The sequence below is a fragment of the Somniosus microcephalus genome, chromosome 16 (assembly GCF_052327205.1).
Source record: "Somniosus microcephalus isolate GS21.2 chromosome 16, FLI_Smic_1.0, whole genome shotgun sequence".
Classification (NCBI taxonomy): Eukaryota; Metazoa; Chordata; class Chondrichthyes; order Squaliformes; family Somniosidae; genus Somniosus; species Somniosus microcephalus.
In genome coordinates, this window is record NC_141002.1 from 81,692,515 (window position 1) to 81,708,430 (window position 15,916).

Genomic DNA, 15,916 nt, shown 5'->3' on the forward strand with positions numbered 1-15,916 from the left:
AATTAGTTTATCTTTTAGATCAAAAGAAAATTAGGCAGACCATGGCTGATTAGAATGCAACAGTAAAATTACCACACTTTCTATTCCACCCCTTTTCTCAAAGAAATGAGTCTAGTGTCAGATATGTAAGTATTTCCCACGACCAGGCTGGACTCTGTTTCTAACCGACATAGCCAGCAGGACAATGGTTCTTATACAGTGACCAAAGTTCCTTAGTTCAGCCATTGTGCAACGAGAACTACTAACTTCTTTACTAACATTTCATGAAACATCAAGATTTACATATTTTTTCTAATTGCATTTTTTTCCCTGAATGTGAACAAGTTTTATCTGACTAAAGTTAAATGCCTTCTTTATTCCATCAGTAGAGCATGGGCTAAAGTATGGTGCTGTATAGAAGACGCTGACACTCGAGACTTAACAAACCTTAGTGGGTTTTTTGCTTAAAAGGCAAACAACAAAGCATAATATTAATGCAATTTTGATCTGACCATATTAATACATTTCCACTTCGATTGTACTGCAAATTCCCAAAGTTTTCAAAACAGTTAAAATATAAATTAACCTCTATTCTGCATTTAAACACTAACTTACTTCTACACTTACGATACTGTTGGGCATTAAGAAAACTATACCTTGTTAAATTACTTGGTGGTAAATTGAATACATTTTAACTAAGGCACACTTTATTTGCATTTTACAAACGGTCTCAATTTCTCATACATGCATAAAGACACTGTTGCTGTTTTTATTTATATGTAATTACTATGAATTAACTGTAAATCTCATATTTAGCTCCATTTAACGAGCAGATTGCAGCTGCCCATTTGAAAGTTTAATCGTTGCCTTCTTTCACTTCAGTTGGCACAATACAAAACAGCTATTGAATTTTCTTTTAACGCCACTGCCAATGCCCAGCCGACTTTTTAGCAAACCGATCAAGCGGAATAACAATGCAGCTGCAACATTTCATGGCATCGTCAGAGGGTCTCCCTTTCAGGCCAAAGCTGTTAATTAGGAACCAGAGAATGCAACTCTGCCAGCACTTTTTCTTTCGGCAATTACACATTCGCAATTGCATTTTTAGCAGGAAAATAAATCCTAGTAAATGGACAGGATTGTCATTTGTCACACCAGTGTTTGGGCACAGTCTTTTGTGTGCATTTAATTCTTCTCTGATCAATAGCTATTTGGCAGTGTTGTCACAAGGAAACATTATTTTCTGCTATTTGCAGTAGGGTTCCCCCCCCCCCTCTGTAATGATTTTTCTCCGGGCTAGTTTATACAATTTATATGGAATATACCAGTTAATTGAAGTGAAATAATTTATTTCTGTTGAACAATTTAGCTGCAAAAGAAATAGAAATATAATATTTAAGGTGATAGTTCACATTACATTTTCAGTCAAGACTACAAAGGTATATTTTTCAACAGCAATTTACTGTCAATCTCTCATTTTTGTAAATGTAAAATTCTTTCAATACTCACTCCATAATTGTGCAAACTGTCCCATTTTCAAAGGCAACGGCATGATGTCATTACCTTTAAACCCCTCAGTCAAACTTAAAAGCACAGAATAAAGTCATAAAGTTAGTGCCGCTGGGAATTAGTCAAGCTTGCTAGCTTTCCCAGCAAGAGGTTGCACTGGTGGATGTACTAACCTTGCCAATATCCATTAATCCCACTAAAGAAAGGAAGAAAGAAGCTCTAATTGTTGATTCAATGTTAATGAATTGAATACACAACTAAGGCTACCAGCGGAGACTATTAAGCTGTAAAACAAACACAGTTAGGTGAACTACACATCACTGTGTTTCTGTAGTGTTCAATAAAATTCATGAGCTGCTGAAACTGTGCTCAGTGAAGAATTTAGTTCTCCAACAGTCAAAATCTGAGCCAGGGAATAGAGTTGCACCTCAATTCCTTCAATATTGACTGTGTTGAAAATATTCAGCCTCCCTTAACTTAGATCTTAACTAGATCGTTTCACGTGTATGCCATATTTGTAAGAATAGAGATCTTCTTGACCATATTGCTGACAAATACATATTTCAATTTAAGAAAGATGTGCAACTTATGGCTTAATATATTTTAAATGTTTTCCCTATCTTTTACACAATTAAACATCTTCTGTGTAACCTGGAATTACAATATAGAAGAAATTAAACAATGATTTTAATTGAGTTTAACATATCACTTGCGGAACATAAGCAAACACTAAATAGATTTACAATAACCTAAAGCCAATGTATAATAAGAACTTTTAGAGGAACGCGTATTGTTGACAAAACAAAGAGTTCAATGAGGAAATGGAAATATAGGGTATGATATTCACATATAAACATGGTATAATTACACCACATTTAAAAATGGAAAACTATTTTTTTTAAACTTCATTTTTATTAAGTATAGGAGTGGGAAATCTGTAATTGTATGTATTGCATCCAAGAGCACCCTTAACTAGTTTGCATGCTTCATGGCTTTCAACTTACAGTTCTCAATCTTAAAACACAGGTATGAATCAATTGATCTATAATTATATGTTTTGCTGATTTACTTTCTTATCAAGTTGTTCACCTCCTCTCCTTGCTCCTTCACTGGGGTATACATTTCAAAACACTCCTAAAGTCCAATAGATCATTATTCATGTGTAAACATGAAAGTGTCAGCAGGCTATTTAGTCATGAGCGCATCAAAGCCAAGTCTAACACTGTCTTCACCTAGGCCTACAGGTACGCACTCCCAACAGGGACTGTTGATAATAATCCGAAGTGCGAACCCTGTTGGAAGTGTGCATGTGTGGGCACCACGTGAGGAGGGGCTCAGGCCCATTAATGATACCCTCATGATCAAATAGCCTGCCAACACTCACTGTTTATGTTCACATGTGATGAATGTCCACAGAGACAAGCTAGTGGATGGCAAGAGGTGCACGTGGAACCATTAGTAGCAGAAAGGATAAATGGAAGGAAAGCTGGCATTAAAAGGTAGCAAGTTTTTCTCAAAAAACATACCCTTTAGTGCTCAAAACTGCCAACACAATCCATTCGCTAAAGTTAGTATTTCCTGCTAATAGATGCAGGTAATGTGGCAAAAACCACGATTCCAGGATAAAAGTCAGTAAACCAACAATTGATGGAAGATAGTATGTCTGTTTGTATTTATTGTTACTGGACTATTATACAATGATGGATGAACATTAATAAATCTATTCTGTACTTAACAAGCACCAATCAATGTTAATTAATTAATTATTGGAGTCTTGTTTAATTAGCTTAAAACAGCATATCAGAAATGATTTCTATCATTCCAAGTAGTGTGTTGAAGTTTATGTGTATGCCCCACATCAAACAATGACTGCCAAAGGAACACTGATTGGTTTATGTTAAATCTTGAGGAGAATGAGCACTTTTCTTTTTAGAAGTGTGAATTACAGATAACATTACAATTGACCAGCTCATCAACGGGGTCCACGCTGCTTGGGATCACGTCTGTTAAGCTGGGCGGGCGTTGAATGGTCATGGATTCATCCCATTACTTGACAGCTGCAAATGTGCTATAAAAGCTTCCATCTCACAGCTGTTCACTTTCCAAGCTCAGAAGCTGTTGCTTACTGCATTTGGAAGACAGATTGAGCTTTATGCAGGTTGCAAGTGTTTGAAGCAAACTCTCTATCCAGTGTCACTTCATTGGAACAACCTCTCTCACCATTGAGAGATTGCTTCCGTCATCTCAAGTTCACTTGCCATTTATTCCATCAGCATGAGTACGGTTTATACTCTCAGCTTGGTCCTCAGAATCTGACCATGATCAGCCGCAACACCAGGCACACCAGCAGCACCAACCTTCTCCGCAATGAACTGATGCTGCACAGGACACAGGGCATCAGCACCCAATTACATTGCTGCCTGGGATGCCAGGAATGGCCTCACCATGGCCAAATTTACTTCATTTGATGCTGCACATCCTGGCTGGCAGGTTGGCACCACCTCACACTCATCAGCATTGTGGGGGGTACCATTATGTCTCACCATTCACTGCAACTCACTAAGCCACTTCCAAAAAGGTGCACACAAATCTGTCCAAGAACTGAAAGTGTTGAAAATAAAGATTTCAATGTTTGACAGCACATTAACAGAAACTTCATATGAACATTGGCTAAAACACACAAGTGCCTACACTTGTGTGTTGTTAGTTGGTATGATTGGACTAGGATGAGGGTGCGTGTGAGTGTGAGGGGTGGCTAGTGAGATGGGGAAGTGATAATGTAGATAGAGAGGGATGGGTGGAGGTGCAAGGTAAGTTGATGCAAGTAAGGATGTGCAGGAGTAGGGTGGGGAAGGCAGAGTGATAGGGATGTGATGAGAGGCATAGCAGGATGAGGTTGAGTGTGGCTTTGCAGTAACGTTTCGTGATCTACTGAGATCATTGAAAGGTTTGCGCCACTGCAGCCTGATCCTCCTGACAACATCCCTGTTTGTGTCCTCCTGGGCAATGTGCAACCAGGCTGCGTTGGTCTCCTGGGGAGGTGTCTTCCGCCTATTGGAAGGGAAGAGAACATTCCTGTTTGCTGTGACTCCTTCCATAAGCATATAAAAGGGAGTCATGGGAGAGCTCGGGTGCAGCCATGCACCTTTGTGCAGTGCTCGTCATTGTTTGCAGCACCTCCATGCTGTAGAACACTGACAGCACAACTGTCAAAGTAAATTTGCGGATGGTCCCTTTAAGGAAACCGGCTGATTATGTGCCATCAAATTACGTTATCAGACCCGCTTCCTGCAATTGGCCAGCAAATGCGCTGGACGTGCTTAACAAGCCCAATCAAGGGAAATTCATTTCAGAGGCCAGGATGGAGCCAGCAGCGGGGTCGGGACCCTCCATGGACCCGCCCAGGTAGGGGAAATCGCGGCCAAAAGTACTGGAAGTGGAATGTCGGGGTTAATGAATATATAATCAGAAGGGGATAGATTTGAGTGCTGAACTGTAGATCATTACTAATCAGGTGTTTAACTGACTGGCTTATAAAGATGGTAAAACTAAGCACTAAATAATAGACACCACAAAACCAATATGGACATTTATTTCTGTAAGAGATCATGATCTACATTACAATATGGACTAAAGCTACTAGTGAGAGTTTAATATAACATTGGATGTTGTGCTGATGTTGCACCAAACTAGGTCCATATTGACAAAATAGTAATAAAGTCTAATGCAAGTTGAATAATATGACTTATGCCCACCTCAGCATCACCAAAGTCTTCATTTTGTCCATTTCGGAGAGGAATACAATGTATGATGTGTCCTGCATTTAGTAGCTTGGGATTTTTTTTGTCATTGTAATATAAAATCGTTCTAATGTGTCTTCATTTTTTTTTAAATTTTTTATAAAAGGAATTTTAAATGCAGATCCATCCCTGATGATTGTGACTTCACCCCTCTCCCAATCAAAATAATGCACCACAGTGATGAGTAATATCACAACAGCACTTGTCAAGTATTTATGCTCATGATAAACCTTCACCAACACAAGCAATTGGTGCAAAGTACGATTTGTGCCAGTTCAAACAGAAATATAAGTGCTTTGGAAAAATGCAGCTGTAGATATAAACACTGGAATGTTCAGTTATGACTGCAATAAAAGGCAAGCTTTTATTTGCAAGTATTGCTTTAGCAGATAATCAATGCATGCAATACAATGATCGCATATCTGTGTTTTAAGTTATTTGATGTGTGTATGTAAAGATAATTAAATCACCACGGTCACCGCAATCAATAATTGGCTTAGTTGGCAAGGTAGAAATTCTGCTTAGAAACCAAATTCTGACGAGGTGTTCAGTCAATAGATTTCTTGGACAAAAGAATGAAAACATCCATACAGAAGCCCCCAGACTAGCTCCTGGTATGTTAAAAGAGCAGTAATTAACCTACTAAAATAGTGAATCCTAATTCGGATAAACAGCTTTCAGGAAGTTCCTTCAGAGCCAGAACTACAGCAGTGTAATGTCCCATCCCTGTCACAGTCATCCATTTTTTTTAACCAATTGTACGAGTGTAGCAGCTGATTAACAGTCGCATTGAGGAGGAAAATGAATGATGAAGATGGCAAGTGCTTCAGAGAAAAGCAGGGGTGGGGGTGGGAACTCGAGGCAGCTCTGTGGAGGAAGACTACTGAATTCGGGCTACTGTTACCCTCCCAGAGGCTATGTCTGGCTTCTTTAATGCTCATTGTGAGTCTTGGCAATCAGTGGTGGCAGTCAATCATGGGGTAACCATGAACCTGTCCTCACTTGCGTACATGTGCATTTCTAGCAGGGGTCACTAGATAACGGTCAGAATGGGAACACTTGTCTCTTCTCCTCTTCCTAACCCATGGGCACTAAGGCCAATTGTAGCACTCCTATGGTTTCCTGGCTGAGACTGACTTGCCCAGCACAGACCAGGATTGTACCAGAGACCGCCCTAGTACTTAGGCTCAGCTACTTGATGAATAAACTCATTTAGCCACTGGAGGATTATTTAAAATTTAATCCGTACTGATGACACTGAGTACCTTGCTGGATGTCAAGCCAGTATTCAGAGACTCTTGTCTCCATTCGCTGTCTGGAGTAGAACTCGAACTCATAACCTTCCGACCCAGTGGCAGGTATACCACCACTGAGCCAAGGCTCCCTCCCTTAATAGAACCATTAACCATGACAGGGCTAGACAGACTGGATGCAGGGAGGATCTTTCCCCTGGCTGGGGAGGGTCTAGAACGAGGGGTCACAGTCTCAGGATACGGGGTAGGACATTTAGGACTGAGATGAGGAGAAATTTCTTCACTCAGAAGGTGGTGAACCTGTGGAATTCGCTACCACAGAAGGCTGTGGAGGCCAAGTCACTGAATATATTTAAGAAGGAGATAGATTTCTAGACACATCAAGGGTATGGGGAGAGAGCAGGAATATGGTATTGAGATAGAGGATCATATTGAATGGCAGAGCAGGCTCGAAGGGCCGAATGGCTTACTCCTGCTCCTATGTTTCTATGTTTCAAAGTAACTGGGTTAATGAACTGGGAATGTCATACATTAAGCATTCATACTCTGATATGGCAAATAGTAATTTTAGGCTCCAGTTATCAGTGTATGTACATAGTGAAATTTTAAAGATGAAAATTAGCTACACAAGGCACTGGGTCAGTTCAAAAAGTCTGATGAGATTGATCGGTTCAAACAATGTTCAGCTTGGAAAGACAAAGCACTGCTGCATAGAAGGCACAAATCCAGCGTCTATACAGTAAACTCATAAATGTACAGTATTTATGTTTGCTGTAAATGACATATGATAAAACTTAGTTCCGATCAGTGGAAATTTAAACATTTGCACTAATCTGCAGAGGAGATCAGTGACCACAGACAGCCTGCTGTATGATTCATTAGGCAGCTCTTTAGAAACATGTCAACTTTTGAAGATGTGCAGTTCCCCATCTTCAGTTCACATCATTCTTTATCTTTTTAAAAAATTGTCATTCTGCTATCGGGATAGAGCTGCATAGATCTCTTCCCTCACACCCCAATTTTCTCCACTCCTCTTGGTGCTAAAATTCAGTTCTGCAGCTGCTAACAACCCGCTGATACCTAACTCAAGTGGCGCTATTCAATATTGAGCCTTGACAGCGGGTATCAGTGGGCTATTTGGCCATTGAGAGCATCACAGCGGAACTGATTATTTACACCTGACAATTCACATGGACGCTTTCCAGTGGGAATGATGGGATAACAATCAGGGATAAAAAAAAAAGCCTTAATAACTGAAAATGCTGGAAAAACTCAGCAGGCCAGGCAACATCCGTGGAGAGAAATTAGAGTTGACGTTTCAGGTCTAACCCTTTTTCAAAACTGGAAATCCATTCCAGTTTTGAAAAAGGGTTAGACCCGAAACGTCAACTCTAATTTCTCTCCATGGATGTTGCCTGGCCTGCTGAGTTTTTCCAGCATTTTCTGTTGTTATTTCGGATTTCCAGCATCTGCAGTATTTTGCCATCGTAAAAAAAAGCCTTGGCTGATTTTTTCCCCTTTCCTTAGTTTAGTGTCAGCTGTGGCTCATAGAAACATAGAGATAGGAACAGGAGTAGGCCATTCGGCCCTTCGAGCCTGCTCCGCCATTCAATGAGATCATGGCTGATCTTCGTCTGAGATCATAGCTGATCTTACCAGTTCAGTACCCCGTCCCCGCCTTTTCTCCGTAACCCTTAATCCCCTTAGCCTTCAGAAATATATCCAATTCTCTCTTGAAAATATTTATTGAATTAGCCTTCACAGCCCTCTGTGGCAGGGAATTCCACAGGCTCACCACTCTTTGAGTGAAGAAATTCTTCCTCATCTCTGTTTTAAATGATTTGCCCGCTATTTTTAGACTGTGGCCCCTGGTTCTGTGCTCCCCGGCCATTGGAAACATTCTCTCTGAATTCAGCCTGTCCAGGCCTGCCATAATTTTATATGTTTCGATGAGATCCCCTCTCAATCTTCTAAACTCCAGTGAGTACAAGCCCAAACTATTTAATCTCTCTTCGTAGGTCATTCCCGCCATTCCAGGTATCAGCCTGGTGAATCGCCGTTGCACTCCCTCCATGGCAAGAACATCCTTCCGCAGATGTGGCGACCAAAACTGTACACAATACTCCAGATGTGGTCTCACCAGCACCTTGTACAGCTGTAGTAAGGTATCCCTATTCCTATACTCGAACCCCCTTGATATGAAGGCCAACATACCATTTGCCTTCTTGATCGCCTGTTGCACCTGCATGCTCTCCTTCAGTGACTGGTGCACAAGAACACCCAGGTCCCTCTGCACTTCCCCATCTCCCAATCTATTGCCATTTAGATAATAATCTACCCTCCTGTTTTTACCCCCAAAGTGGATAACCTCGCATTTATCCACATTATAGTGCATCTGCCACGTATCTGCCCATTCCCCCAACCTGTCCAAATCGCACTGTAGCCTCCTGACATCCTCATCAGAGCCCACCCCTCCTCCTAGTTTAGTGTCGTCAGCGAATTTGGAAATATTGCATCCAATTCCCTGATCCAGATCATTTATATATATTGTGAACAGCTGGGGTCCCAGGACAGATCCTTGCGGCTCAGTGGGTAGCACTCTCACCTGAGTCAGAAGGTTGTAGGTTCAAGTCCCACTCCAGGGACTTGAGCACAAAAATCTAGGCTGACACTCCAGTGCAGTGCTGAGGGAGCGCTGCACTGTCGGAGGTGACGTCTTTCGGATGAGACGTTAAACCGAGGCACCGTCTGCTCTCAGGTGAATGTAAAAGATCCCATGGCACTATTTCGAAGTAGAGCAGGGGAATTATCATCGGTGTCCTGGCTAATATTTACCCCTCAATTAACATAACAAAAAACAGATTATCTGGTCATTATCACATTGCCGTTTGTGGGAGCTTGCTGTGCGCAAATTGGCTGCCGCATTTCCCACATTACAACAGTGACTCCACTTCAAAAGTACTTCATTGGCTGTAAAGCACTTTGGGACATCCGGTGGTCATGAAATGCGCTATATAAATGCAAGTCTTTCTTTCTTTCTAACGGTAACACCCCAACTGCTGTGCCAGTTAAAATAACTAGTAGCAATTGAAGCTGGGAACTTCTAGGGGATGATTTTTCTGCCCCTGACCCCCACCCTGGTATCGGAGGGGAACGGTGCATGCTCAGGAGTGCTGGGATTTCCTGTCCTGGAACACGACTGGGAGGCACCTCAGCTCTGTAAAAGTACGGATCGTCTTTAATAAAGTTCAAAAACTCAAAACTGTGGCAGCTGTTCAAATCCTTTATGTGCCATTTCATGCTTTTAGCTTCTGGAAGATTGAACTACAGATGCAATTGATTTAAAAGCATTAATTTTGTTCATATTAATTATTTCTTATCTGTTAATGGCTGCTAAAAAGTACATTTTGCTTAGACAACGGGTTACAATTCAGTCCAAAATGCACAATTGACTTCTACATATAACTATTACTGACAAGAAACTTTGTCTAATTGGAAAGCATCTTTTTTTACTACCTTTCCACTTGCAGGTGGCTATTGGGTTTGTGCCTCGTAGCACCAAGGACAAGGTAAGTGAGCTGTCGGCGGGGACAGCAGCCCCCACGTCAGGTGCTGCCACTTTGTTTCCAGTGTTCTATGTCCAGCAAGTACACTCCTGACAGTGAACTGCAGTATGGCATGTGACAGTCAGCTTTCCAAAGTGTTAGTCATAGGAACATAAGAATTGTTAGTTCGCCTTCTACCATCCTGGTAGTCACAGGATACGATAATGGAGTTGTTGACTTATCATACAAATCAATCGCCATCAAGTCTAAAACAGACCCAGAAATGAGGCAAGGAAAACCCCCAGTGGTGGAGAGCTTTGGGAACCATAGGAGGAATCAGTGACTTTGATCCTAAGTATGCTACACTTACCACATGTCATGTCTTAAATCACTCATATTCTGTATCTCGAAATGTTATTTTCTGAAAGTAAACTATCTAATTTGCATTTGAATGAATCAATACTAACTGCTTCCACCGTCTTCCTAGGTAGTCTGTTCCATAGATTGACCACTTGCTCACTTTTCCACGGATTTGTTTTGCATTTACCCCGTCAAGCGCAGGCCGTGTCTCTGGTTCTACTGTTCTGGACAAGGTGAAACAGCTTGTCGTAGTCGACATTATCTAGTCCCTTTAGAATTCTACAAACAGCGATCATATCACCTCTCAACCTTCTCTTTTCCAGTGAGAACATGCCCAGCCTTGGTTCAGTGGCAGCACTCTTACCCCAGAACCAGCAGGTTGTGAATTCAAGATCCACTCCAGAGACTTGAGTAATCCAGGCTGACATTTCAGTATGAGAGAGTGTTGCACTGTTGGAGGGGCTGTCTTTTAGATAAGATATTAAAGCAACGCCCTCTCTGCCTGCTTAGGTGGGTGTAAAAGATCCTGTGGCACTAGAAGAACAGCAGGAAAGGTATGCTGGTCAACATTAATCTCTCCACCAAAAACTGTGAATTGGTCATTTACCTCATTGCTGCTTGCAGGATCTTGCTGTGTGCAAACTGGCTGCTGTGGTTGCCTAACTTACAATCGTAACTACATTGTGGAAATAATTCAGTGGCTGCAAAACACTGGAACGTCTCGAGGATGTGAAAGGCGCTATATAAATACAACTTCTTTTCCCCCTTTATTTTCATTACACAGATTTAATACAATGTCCCCAGAAAGTAGACATGGGATGTTGCTTTAGAGTAATGTTTCCCCAAACGTGTGAAGTTTGGTAGAAGTGAAGGGAAAAAAAACATTTTTCTGGGCTTCAGTTTAGATAAAAAGTAGATTTTAGAACGGTTAGGAATCACACTTTCTCCATATTTGTTTCTAAATTTAAGTCAGTGTCGATTCTTACTCTTATATATCCATCACATGGGGCTTTTTCATGTTTTAAATTCTACTTCCCATTGAATAAAAGGCCATCTCCTTTGCTTCAACGTGACCCGAAGGTTCTTGTTTCCGGCTGATGCCACATTGAAAGGATTTCCCTACAAGGGATGAGGAGAAAGCTGCTGCTGTCTCACAGCTGGTTAACAGCGAGGAGGGATGAACTCACCAGGCTCCTAGGGCAGCCTGTTCAATGTGATCCACACCTTCACTGCTGGAACCAGGCTGCCTTCATCAGCCCAATTGTCACCCAGTGCTCCAAATAACCAACCACAATGTCATCCTCCCCAACCTGCAGTCTTCCATTGTTTGGTCCAAGCACAGGACCTTATGCTTTCCCTGTCTGCCTGTCCATCAAACAGAGACAGGAGATAATGTGTAACATTATTCACCATATGAACTGAATCCTTTTCCGAGAACAACTGGCTTCTTGTGTGAGAATTCTTAGTTGTTTAGTATTTGAAGGAGAGGACGCCTTAAGGCGATTAAATTCTCTCAACACAAATGTTAATACAATTCATATCGCGACGCTGCTTCAGAAAGTTGTATTTAAACAAGAACATACACAACGCAGGACTGTGTGTGTTATCTTGTTAGTGACGGGCAGGATTCTATCTGAGGCATGTCATATTAGATATAAACTGCTGTGTTGTTGATTTATTTCGGCAGAATCTGATTGTAAGCACATTAGTTCACCTTAGTGTGCATCCTTTACAATTGTTCAATAGAAAATATCATCTTACCACAAAAAATTACGGTGCAATAGTAAGCGTATGAATCACAATGTGCTATTTGATTCCGAAAGGACAAACTATTTGATCTGTTGTTTTTGCATTCTCAAATGAAGTTTAGGAGGCATCGGTCAACACCTAGTAAAAAAACAGCTGCCCAGGAACTGGCTTTAATCGATTGATTTCTGAATCACACTCACATGGACGTAGACTACGGGAATGTTCCCTTTCAGATTCCTGGAATGGTAACGATAACATCCAACATGAATACAGTACGAGGGGAGAAATAGCAGCATGCGACGTCAGTCGACTTAAAAAAAATAATCAGCTATCCCCCCCGCCCCCCAACATCTACACACAGCAGCGAGGCTATTTGTAAAGCGCTGCACAGAGTATACACACAATAGTGCCCTTGCAAGTTGCTTCACTGAATGGGAAATGTGCAAGGGCTGTGAGAAGCTCAGGCTTCCCTCCACCTGTGGGTAAACTTTGTGCTGCGCTGTTCGCCGTCGACGGTCGTTATTACAGAACCGACCCATACAGATATAGAAAAAAAAACTCAATAGAGCCCAGAGCTGGGAGCGCTCTTCAAGATCACCTGAAAAGAACGGGTCTTATTCAGACCCAGGCAGAATTTATCGTCATTTATTCACACTATATTGGAAGCCGCAATCAAGTAATTTGATCACGAGAATAAACTGGTGAAAATTGAACTTAGACCAGAAGTATTTTTCTCAGAGAAAGTGTGATACAAGTCTGGAATAAACTGCCAGTAGAGTGGTAGAAATGCAGTCTCAAGGGATTTAAAACAGTTGGGATGCTGGGCTGGGAAAGCTGCGATACCAGAGGGTCGAGCAGCGGTGGGCAATGGGCTTTTTCTCCTCCTTGACTTTCCTAATGTTTAACATCACAGTTCTGAAGTTTATGGCGTGTGACTGGCCGACTGTTCTTTGCCTGTTTCGGTCGATTGAAGGCGGCTTTGTTTCAGGAAGCTTCGCCCCTGATGTTCCACGTTTCTGTGCGTGTCTGGCGCTGAATTCTGAAGGAGCCGCTTGAATGTCTCCAATGAGGTGGAAAAGATGATTATTTTGAGCTTCTGTTCTGCCCAGGCCGGTGGCTTTCTCGGCCAGTCTCTGTGAAAGTGATATGTGAAGACTGGGAACAGCCACCCGCCTCCGTCCACTCCCCTTTCCCCGGCACTGCTGCCTCGTGAAAGCAATGCTTAGGGAAATTAATTTTAAAGTCATAAAATATATCCCATTATTACACTTAAAACTAAAAAAGTATGGTTATTGTAACGACACAATAGAGTTCGTGAAGGTTGACTCGGTTTCAATATTAATGTAACCTTATTTCTAGCCTGCTACCTAGAGGGTTTTAATGTATACATGAATATTATGGGTTATAGACCCTCAGTGCTGAGATCAGATATTGTAATCCCTAAGTATGCTTACAGTTGTGATACATTGACTATTAAGCTACGAAAACAAAGCCTCTAAATTGCCAGATCTCACTTTAGCATCGCAGCTTCACTTTGCCGGAGTCAGTTCCTCAGTTATGTTTTTCATTTCCTGTTTATTTTCGTTCAATTTCGGAGACTACGCTCAGCTAAACAATTACGGCTAATCGTGTAACGTTATATGGCCGCGGTTGAGCAAGAAAATGTTTCAAGGCCAAAACTGGACTTATAAAGTTCCCGACTGTTCCGATTGCGAAATCGGCGTTATCTCGCAAGCATTGAGTTTTACATTGCGCCTGTTCACACCAAACAGGTCAACATGCAGAGGCAACTATTCAAAGATTACCGAGCACTGCAGTCCCTGCTCGGGCAGTGTGTCTGGGACAAGTTAGGCAAGCGCAGCGTCTTTTGGATTCCCATTTAAAGCCGATATTGCATCTTTTTGAGGTACGCGGCAACATTTTGCACCGCACTTCGCAACTTGTCAGTGAAAGTGCGCCTGGGTCAACCAGCCCTCCAGTTTCATAGAATCATACAGCGCCGAGGAAGGCCATTCGGCCCCTCGTGTCTGTCCCGGCTCTTTGAGAGAGTTATCCAATTACTCCTTCTCCAAAGCCCTGCAAATGTTTGTCCTTTTCAAGTATATATCCAATTGCCCGTTGAAAGTTACTATTGAATCTGCTTCCACCACCAGTTTAGTTAGTGCATTCCAATACTTTGGAACATGTTCGACAGCACAAATCATTCAATGCGGATGGACGCGAATGATTCGTATCCCGTGCCCCAACGAACGAACTCAGTTAGGAATCCCACAGCTAAGCTACTTTGTCACTATCAAAGAGTGGGTGCCAAATAGCACATCTTCTGACTGTCAGCAGAGAACAGCGAAGACTTTAAAACGAAGGTATATAATGTACCCTTTTGTATGCAGCGTGCATTCGACGCTAAATTGCCGCCAAACCGTCAGGTGACATGCACGGATTGTTCACAGATCCAATGATCGTGGTCTGGGATGTCCCCATCGTTTGGTTTTTACCTCCTTGCAGTGTCTCCGCGCGCGATTATACAGCAGCCCGTGAGAGAATCCAAAGTCAGCAAATAAGAGCTCAGCCCTGTGGACCTCTCTGTCCTCACATTTGCTTACAGGTGTAATGATTCTTCGTCCCTCGCTGCTGCTTTGGCTACGAGTTATTGATATTTTAGTGTTTTGGCGCCATGAATGAGACGACTGCAAATAAACACGAGTTATGGTGATTGGAACTTGAGAATTGGGCTGCAGTAAGTTATTTATAATATAGAATGGCCTATATAGCAAGTTATTTATAGTGTAGGACGGCTTATAGCAAGTTACTTATAGTATAGAATGGGTTATATAACAAGTTACTTATGGTATAGAATGGGCTATAGTAAGTTACTTATAGTATAGAATGGGTTATATAGCAAGTTACTTATAGTATAGAACGGCTTATATTAAGTTACTTATGGTATAGAATGGGCTATAGTAATATCCTTATCTGATACCTCCACTTTGTGATGCATACTTTAACACATCATGGGGACGATGAGCTACTTTAATGGTTAATTCATTAAATGTCTGACAGTATTACACAGGGAGCCCAGTCTGGGGCACTGGGGCATCAGATGGATTCGTAGACTTACAGGTAGGAAGTGAAGACGCTGAGGTTTGCAGGGATCGCCGCCAGCCCCAGATCCGAGCAGTCCACCCGCACCAGGACGCCGTCCTCTTCGCACCGACAGGGCGCCGGGCAGCCGCTCTCCCTGGCCTGGCCAGCCTGGGCCAGGAGCGCCGCGCAGCAGGGGAAGAACAGGGGCCTCAGTAGCAGGAGCAGGGACGGGCCGAGCAGCCTCATGTCTGGGTGCAGTCGGAGACGGGGCGCTGGCTGGCTGTCACTCGGGCGCAGTCCCGCATCCCGCAGAAGCAGCTCAAACTCCGGAGCTGCAGCCGCCGCGGTCCCTTTAAATAAGACGCCCCGCCTCCCGGCCGGCTCGCCCCGCCCACCCGCGACGTCACCGCCAGGCGCGCGCACCCCACCCCGGGTCTTTGGCAAAGGGCGACAGCGCGCACGCGTGCTTGGACCCTGCTGTCACCCGCGAGCCCCGGGGCGACTGTCAATCACTGCTGCAAACACCCGCCCCACCCCCCCCACCCCACCAACCATAACCCTCGTTCCACCCTGCACAGCCAACTTGGCAACTCCGACCCAATGCAAACGTTCGTCCCCAGATGCAAACCTCAGCACA

At 42.8% G+C, this 15,916-nt stretch overlaps 1 protein-coding gene across 1 annotated transcript in view; it reads right to left on the reverse strand.

Annotated features, from left to right (window-relative positions):
- Positions 1-15,618, reverse strand: part of LOC147106329 (leucine-rich repeat-containing G protein-coupled receptor 5-like) — a 180,540-nt gene extending 164,922 nt beyond the window's left edge. The window contains exon 1 of the mRNA XM_086009333.1: positions 15,314-15,618. Within this exon, the coding sequence (XP_085865459.1) occupies positions 15,314-15,525 (212 nt within the window). The 5' untranslated portion in view covers positions 15,526-15,618. The remainder of the gene's footprint in view (positions 1-15,313) is intronic.
- Positions 15,619-15,916: the final 298 nt, after the last annotated feature.